This window comes from Syzygium oleosum, unplaced genomic scaffold, assembly GCF_021117445.2.
Source record: "Syzygium oleosum isolate NSW1041296 unplaced genomic scaffold, Sole_v2.1 Sole_v2.07, whole genome shotgun sequence".
NCBI classification, from domain to species: Eukaryota; Viridiplantae; Streptophyta; class Magnoliopsida; order Myrtales; family Myrtaceae; genus Syzygium; species Syzygium oleosum.
In genome coordinates, this window is record NW_026607491.1 from 6,751,881 (window position 1) to 6,759,632 (window position 7,752).

The 7,752-nt window shown below is 42.4% G+C and overlaps 2 protein-coding genes across 2 annotated transcripts; one reads left to right on the forward strand and one right to left on the reverse strand.

Annotated features, from left to right (window-relative positions):
- Positions 1 to 240: 240 nt before the first annotated feature.
- On the forward strand, positions 241 to 4,725 carry LOC115676086 (hexokinase-3). The gene is made up of 9 exons (XM_030598957.2): positions 241 to 1,006; positions 1,593 to 1,743; positions 1,849 to 2,031; positions 2,412 to 2,486; positions 3,144 to 3,299; positions 3,372 to 3,470; positions 3,559 to 3,686; positions 3,948 to 4,029; positions 4,156 to 4,725. The coding sequence occupies exons 1-9, from the start codon at positions 732 to 734 to the stop codon at positions 4,534 to 4,536; spliced, it is 1,530 nt and encodes a 509-aa protein (XP_030454817.1). The 5' UTR covers positions 241 to 731; the 3' UTR covers positions 4,537 to 4,725.
- Positions 4,726 to 5,508: 783 nt separating this feature from the next.
- On the reverse strand, positions 5,509 to 7,210 carry LOC115676094 (ubiquitin-conjugating enzyme E2 20). Its single transcript, XM_030598969.2, has 6 exons — positions 6,837 to 7,210; positions 6,699 to 6,726; positions 6,199 to 6,426; positions 6,050 to 6,113; positions 5,874 to 5,933; positions 5,509 to 5,764 (listed from the first exon to the last, which is right to left on the reverse strand). The coding sequence occupies exons 1-6, from the start codon at positions 6,965 to 6,967 to the stop codon at positions 5,718 to 5,720; spliced, it is 558 nt and encodes a 185-aa protein (XP_030454829.1). The 5' UTR covers positions 6,968 to 7,210; the 3' UTR covers positions 5,509 to 5,717.
- Positions 7,211 to 7,752: the final 542 nt, after the last annotated feature.

Below are 7,752 nucleotides of genomic sequence, written 5' to 3' on the forward strand. Positions count from 1 at the left end.
CAACAGCTAAACCTCTCTAAAAAGAGTAGAAATTTACTCGCACATACTTCTACAATCTCACAGAAAAATCGAACAAGTGAATAACAGAAGGGCACGCGAATCCGACATACAAAAGACAACTCAAGGGCAAAATGGTAATTTCGAGACGAATATAAATATCACCTAGTTCGCTTTCCCACACTTCGCTTCGCTTAGTGCAAGAAGGAAAAATAAATAAATAACAAAAAAGAAAAAAAAAAACACACACACACACACACACCCCCAACACCACCACCCCCCTAGGCCCTTGGCCTGGCCTCTTTCTTCTTCCCTCGCAGAGAACTACCGGGGGACCATCGCCGCCGCCCCCGCCGTCGTCTCACCGGAAAACTGTTCCGGAACTCCTCCGGCGACTCGGCCGATTGCCAGCAAGCACTCCGGGAACACGTGAAACGCGCCCTCTCTCGCTCGCCGGCGCGTTCTGATATTGCTTCGGAGGTCGTCAGATTCGGCGGGGGAGCGACGACGAGAGACACAGCCCTGCATGGTCCGGAGGCACCATCTTGTTCCGGTAAACGATCGGAGGTACATCAAAATGGCGGATTTCGATGGCTAGGAGTTGAAAAGTACACGCCTTTTCCTTTGTCGCTCGCGCTCAATTCGTTTTTCCGTCCGTTCCTCCCCTGAGCTTTTTCTAAGACGGCGTCGTTTTGTGGGGAGAGGGAGTACGGGGGAGCTGGAGGAGGGGGGTGATGGGGAAGGTGGGGGTGGCGGTGGCGGCTGCCGGGGCGGCGGCGGCGGCGTGCGTGGTGGCGGCGGCGGTGGTGGGGCGGAGGGTGAGGAGGAGGAGGAAGTGGGGGAGGGTTTTGGGGTTGTTGAGGGAGGTCGATGAAGGGTGCGAGACGAGCGTCGGGAGGCTGAAGCAGGTGGTGGACGCCATGGCGGTTGAGATGCATGCGGGGTTGGCGTCTGAGGGTGGCTCCAAGCTCAGAATGCTGCTCACTTTCGTCGATAATCTCCCTTCTGGGTAATTTCTTTTTCCATTTTTATTTGGTGTCGTTTGATTCTTGATTTCTCGCTCTGTGGGCTTGGAATGTTTCTTGTTGTTGACGAGGAAATTGTTGTCCCCTTTTGATTTTGCCCGTGTCTTCTTGTGATTTGGTTGGGGATTTGCTTTGACTATTGGACTGTTCATACGCTGAATCCTGATGCCGATTGCGGGTCATTACCGAGCTTCTTGTTTATTCGTCCCTGAACAGTTTATTTTCGCAGTGTAATATTGTCTCTTGATGTCCTTATTCAAACACTAGAGACTCCTGCTCCTTGATGCTTAGAGCAGTCTTTTCGAGGAATAGGAAATGTCTAGCTTTAGCGGATGTCCCACGACTAAGAAAATTGGGATTTCATTTGTTCAGTATGATGTTTCGTTGGCATTGTCAATCCTGTTCTCTGTCTAGTGCTGTGCTACTTTTACGACTGAAAATTTATTGCCTTGTGTCACCTTAGCCTAACTGACTTATGCAAGGAGCAATGCAGATGATTCGAATGGGAATGCCAGCAATTTGGAACTCTATTCTCTCTTGTAATTCTGTTTCTTTTTTGTTGCTATTTAGGAGCGAGGAAGGGACATATTATGCGCTGCATCTTGGAGGTACTTATTTTCGGATGTTGAGGGTAAAGCTAGGAGGACAAAGGTCCTCGATCCTTGTACTTGATGTGAAACGGCAACTCATTCCTCAACATCTGATGACCGGTACAACCGAGGTGGGTTGATTAAAGCATTGTGGGAGATTTATATATATCTATTTTGTAGTCCCGAGCCCTATAGTTTTTACAATGTGCTTATCATAACATAGTTACTCCTTGCAGGATCTTTTTGATTTTGTTGCTTCATCATTGAAGGAATTCATCGAAAGAGAAGAAAATGGTTCTGCATTTACGTTGGACAGAAGAAGAGAACTTGGTTTCACATTCTCATATCCCGTTAGGCAAACCTCTGTTTCATCTGGCATTCTGATCAAATGGACAAAAGGATTTGCTATCGAGGACATGGTTGGTTTCTTCCATCTTTCCTTTCTTGTTAGATCGCTAGTAATTTTGCATTACAAAAAACTTCATTTCCGTCTAAGTTCGTGACAGTAGTTCTAATGATAGTAATGGTAGTATCCTTCTGAATTTTGGGTCCAAGTGACGATGGTTCTCTTTTAAGGAGGTAGTAGTTCGTTTCTTTACTCCTGTTTCGAGATTCTTTTTTTTGTTTTCTTGGACAATTGTCCCAACTCAGATTAGATCCTTCTCTTTATGAGATTTTAATGTAACGTGTATATTTTTTTCGTATGAGGACGACAATTTAGCTATTATTTATTCCTGCTAATCAGTGCAAAAGGGGGACAACTGAACTGCTTAAGTTGGATAATTTGATTGGTTTTCAGGTTGGGAAAGAGGTGGTTGAATGTTTACAACAAGCATTGACAAGAAAAGGCCTGTCTGTGCGCGTTTCTGCCCTGGTAGACTTTCCATCTTTAGTTTCATGTGTTTATTTTTGTTGATCATGCCAAAGAGTTTTTAAGCATATTGGAAGTGTATTGCTATGTAGATGTAATACTTAGATACAAGAGTGCGGAATTGCATTTCAACCTATCAGCGATGCAATATAATAAATTAGGATTTTTCTGTAATATGCTGAATTTTAGCACGGTTTTTTTCCCCTTCTTCTAATCTTTTTTTTTTCTATCCGATTATTTATTTTCTTTGACTGACAGATGCACTTCTCTCAGACTGTTAAATGAATAATTGTTGTTGAGATGGAGTTTGTTCGTCTGGATTAGGTCAGATGATCTTGTAGTGAGGTGATAATTCATGTAAAAGGAAACTCTAGTTGGGTTTTCTCCATTGAAAATGGAGATGCTAAGGAAGGACTTCTGTGCATGGCTGAGTTGGCTAATCCCAGAGGCAAGGTTTTAGATGATCGAGTCACATCAAGTTCGGCTGATCTTAGCAAATCTCCTGCTTATGAAAGATCATCACCTTCATTTGACGTGTATACTCACACATGGCATGAATTGATGCATTTTCGTGTTATGTCTTATGGAATGGTCAACTTTGTGCTTTTTATGACCTGAAATTTTGGCAGATTTGATGAGATTTTCATTGTTGATGAGTAGGTGAATGACACGGTGGGAACTTTAGCTCTGGGACATTATCATGATGCAGACACTGTTGCTGCAGTGATAATTGGAACTGGCACAAATGCTTGCTATGTGGAGAGAATGGATGCAATAATTAAATGCCAAGGAATTCTTACTTCCTCTGGAGGCATGGTATCTTTTCTTTCATCTTTTACTGAAATTATCTTGTATGACTTAGATTTCACGTGCTTATTTTCTTTCAAGGTTGTAAACATGGAGTGGGGAAATTTCTGGTCGTCTCATTTGCCGAGAACTTCATATGACATTGATTTAGATGCCGATAGCCCCAACCCAAATGAGCAGGTATCGTTTTGTGCTCTCTTTCTATTTCTTTTGCTTTGGCATCAATACGTTTGAATTAACATATTACCACGTGGAGCTTTTGCTGTAGGGTTTTGAGAAAATGATATCAGGAATGTACCTGGGTGATATTGTCAGGAGAGTACTACTCAAGATGTCCCAAGAATCCGATATTTTGGGGCCTGTTTCTCCCAGGTTGTTGACACCCTTCATATTGAGGTAAAATTTTGAATGCTCTCTCTCTCTCTCTGCTTGTGACTGTGCTTAGATGAAGAGAGTTAAGTATAGGTTTCAGTTCTTATAAATACTAGCTAGTACTGTTGGATACCGAATGTGGGAAATCAAATCTTGCATTGCATGGGTCTGAACATCAGTTAAATGACTGCTTGACATACATGATATCAGCAGTTTTTACTTCTGGACCGGAAACAATAAGTGGTACCCAGACATTCAAGTATTCTTGCATATCTATCATCTCAGGACACCTTTGGTGGCAACTATGCATGAGGATGACTCCCCAGATTTGGCAGAAGTCGCAAAAATCTTGAGAGACATTCTCGAGGTAAGCACGCTTATTTGATATTCTCTCCTCTTTTTCCCGTTGGCAATGTTTATTTGAGTAATATTAGTTAGTCTACACTTTCTAATTCTTTCATTTGGTTGCCTGTGTCCTCGGGTCTTCCTCTAGATCCCAGATGTCCCCTTGAAAGTACGTAAATTGGTCGTAAACGTGTGTGATGTGGTTACTCGAAGAGCTGCTCGACTGGCAGCTGCAGGTATCGTGGGAATTTTAAAGAAGATTGGTAGGGACGGTAGCGGTGGAATCATGAGCGGGAGGAGCAGAGGTGACGTCAAAATGAGGAGAACCGCCGTGGCCATCGAAGGCGGTTTATACACCAACTACTCAATGTTCAGGGAGTATCTGAACGAAGCCATGGTTGAGATATTGGGAGAAGATGTGGCCAAACACGTGATTTTCAATGTGATGGAAGATGGATCGGGAATTGGTGCTTCCCTCCTCGCCGCTTCACACGCATCCAACGATCCGGATGCCGTACAGATGCTATAAGTATATATATTGTTTGATATTTATACGAATAGCCCCTGTAAATGTAGCATTTGTTTTTCTTCTGGCATTGTCCATATCTTCTTTATAAATGGAAAGAGGTGAGGCTTGTTCATAGTATGCCATTGGATTCATATCTTTATTGTACATTCGACCAAGCAAATTTAAATGAAGGTTCTTTCTATTTTGTCCTCTTGTATTCACCAGGAAAGGCAAGAGCAAATATGATGGCACTTGCAAGTTGCGAATTGCAATATGTCTAGACTGTTTTGTTTTCTAGTTGGGATAGAAGACACTGTAGGTCCTTGAAAGAATTGTTTTCCTTATGTTCAAGTTATTTTCTTTCATTAAAAAAAAATAAAAAAAAAACGTTAATAGTGGATGCTGAAAACTAAAAGAAACAAATAAAATAATATGAAAGAAAAACTTTCTATAGAAAAATAATCACAAAAAATAAGAAAATAAGTCTTGTTGCTAATGGTGTGCCGTGCTCGGCCACCTGATGAGATGGGATTTACGTGTAATCCAACTCGTGATTCACGTAAAATTCATTTAATCTGACAGTACATGTACATTGACTTACTATAAATGTATGCGCATTGGTCAACACTAAAGTGGCACCACTGTATATTGCCACATTGGAATTTACGACCCAAATGATTGATGAAAGGATCAATTTGGGACAAATAAAAATGTCTCTTCAGGTTCCAATTAGCCCCAAAAGAAAAAAGCCGAAAAACGAGAAATTAGACAAGCTCAAGATATTTAGCACCTGAAAAAAGTTTTTATATATATATGCGGAGAGAGTATGTAGAAACTCTTCGAGATGATCAGCATGTTTGGCCAAGAAAGATGCCATAAAGTGATTTTTAAGGACAATTAGAGCCTTGTGTTTGTCATTGACATTAAGGTTGCATATATGTGAATAACAATAAGAACCACAATGAGAGAGAGAGAGAGAGAGAGAGAGAGTCATTTCCATTCCAAAAACTCAATCTTTATATGGTCATCCATCCAATACAAGAGAGGCATTTCCTGGGCAAAATCTGCCTGAGGAAATTAAACTCAAAACACACCGAAACAAACCAAAGAATCCAAGTCAATATCGACCTCTTTGGGAATGAATGAAAGGCTGAAACATATTTTCCCTCTCACATTCCAGGAACCCATTCTCTACTTGGACTCTAAGCAGTTGGAGGTTTGTACAGCTTCTCCACCATCTTCCTATACTCTGCACGAGAAAAAGACGGATTCAATCAAGAAAAAGTCCCATCTGAGAACTGGATTGCTTGCGTATATTCGAAGTTGACAAGGTAGACTAGACAGAGAAAGAAGCTGACCTTCCTGATTGCTCCATAACTGAGCTGCTTGGGTGTTCAAAGGCGAGCTTGTGTTTGGTTCTGTTAGATCCCAATTCAACCAGAACGAAAGAAAAGAACTGGGTCACACAATTGAGATGAAACAAACTACTACAAAGAATATATCAAGAGTCCAGTGGTGTTTACTGCGGCATTACCTCCAAGAAGACTCTGGATAGAGAGCAATATGGTTCTGACATCGTAAGCAGATGACCACTTGTCCTACAACAGCCATCACCTCGCATTTAGCAACGAACTCATCTCGTCGGAAACACTAAATCATACATATGTAGAATCTCGAACTCACCTGCAAAATGTCCAAGCAAATGTTGCCATAGACATCGACATTGGGGTGAAAGCAGGCGGTCTCGAACTTGACTTTTGGTGACTTGAAAGGGTAGTCATTTGGGAAGGAAAGAGAGAGCCTGTACTCCGTTCCTTCAAACACCGTGCCCTTGCTTCCGGTGATTGTTCCTTTCCAGCAGAATATGTTATCTTCCTCCGGGAATGCAGATATCCCAGGATCACCACCCATCTGCGTGCAATCGCACGCCAATCCCAATCAAAAACCCAAAAAAGGAATGAAATTCATAATTGAACTCAAGATCCCAACTTGTTACTGAACCCTAGATCGTTCTGGACTGTGAGATAAGTTTGATCCCCAACTAATGGAGAAAGAATGCTAATTTCTCACTTGTGCGACACGTTAGTTGCTTCCAACAGCCATTAGATACATGTTTCTTAAAGTGGAAGAAGATATACAGAAATCTGTAGTGTCATAGAAAGGAGATGGGCGCGATTTCTTACCATTAAAGCCATCAATTCAGATTGCAGCCTGTTTAATCCAGGGGAAGAAACAAAGCAAAAAGCAATCAGAACACAAATCCGGGCCAAAACGCCGAAAATTAAACAAATTCGTTGGGGTTTTGTGATCGGGGGGACGACCTTTTGAGCACGGACTGGGTGTCGACGCTCTTCGCCGCCGGGAGAGGCTGCTTGGAAGGCGGCGCGGCGGCGGGAGTGTTGCCTTGGTACCTCTCTTGCTGGGTCTCGGCGTAGTTGTTGACGGCGGCCATGGCTTCCTTCCTTCCTTCCTATCTCTCTCCTCTTCGCCTCTCTCTCTCTCTCTCTCTTCTTTCGTTCGTTCTCTGATTCGCCGATCGCGACGAGTGCTGAAAGACAGGCGCGGGCGAGCGAGAGCGCTAGAGAGAGACCGCGGATCAGAAGGCGACCGCGAAAGCAAATTCGACTCTGAAAACGGAAAACAGAGAGGAGGAAGAAGAAGAAGAAGAAGAAGAAGAAGAAGAAGAAGAAGAGTTGGGTTTTCTTTGTGGGATCGAAGGCGAAAGAGAAGTGAAGAAGAACGGAGCTCTGCGAGATTTAAGAATGATTTGTGAGGTTCGGGATTTATTCATTTGTTTATTCCTCTTTTTTTTTTGAAAAAAAAAATGACCGTTGCGTTGCAGAGGTAGGTGTTTTAAGCCTCAGTTTGCCCCCCTCTTCCTTTTCAAACGGCTAGTTTTCTTGCCATTCCGAGTAGTTGTTTGGGCTTTCCAGTTTTGGGTTTGCCTAATTCGGCTCACCTTCTTCTTCTTCTTTGGTTGCTAAAATCTGTATCTTGGTCATCTCGGCTCTTGAACGATTGTTTTTTGAATTTTATCGAGAGAAAATAAGTTGTTAATGCGTTCTTTCACACGTAACAACAGCTAGAACTAAAAAAAATGAAAATTGTATGCTGTGTTGGGGAGGAGGGGGAGAAGAAAATTAGAGCGAAAAAAAATCAGAAAATTTATTTTTTCTCTGTCCACTCCGGCGAAGATTTGTGACTTTTTGTTTCGGTTTTCCATTTAAACTTTTGAGT

Coding starts and splice junctions, on each gene's coding strand:
- LOC115676086 (XM_030598957.2), top strand. CDS start 732: ATGGGGAAGGTGGGGGTGGCGGTGGCGGCTGCCGGGGCGGCGGCGGCG. Junction 1,007..1,592: donor GTCGATAATCTCCCTTCTGG/GTAATTTCTTTT, acceptor GTTGCTATTTAG/GAGCGAGGAAGGGACATATT. Junction 2,032..2,411: donor GATTTGCTATCGAGGACATG/GTTGGTTTCTTC, acceptor ATTGGTTTTCAG/GTTGGGAAAGAGGTGGTTGA.
- LOC115676094 (XM_030598969.2), bottom strand. CDS start 6,967: ATGGCCGCCGTCAACAACTACGCCGAGACCCAGCAAGAGAGGTACCAA. Junction 6,727..6,836: donor ACCCAGTCCGTGCTCAAAAG/GTCGTCCCCCCG, acceptor TGGATTAAACAG/GCTGCAATCTGAATTGATGG. Junction 5,765..5,873: donor GTTATGGAGCAATCAGGAAG/GTCAGCTTCTTT, acceptor TTTCTCGTGCAG/AGTATAGGAAGATGGTGGAG.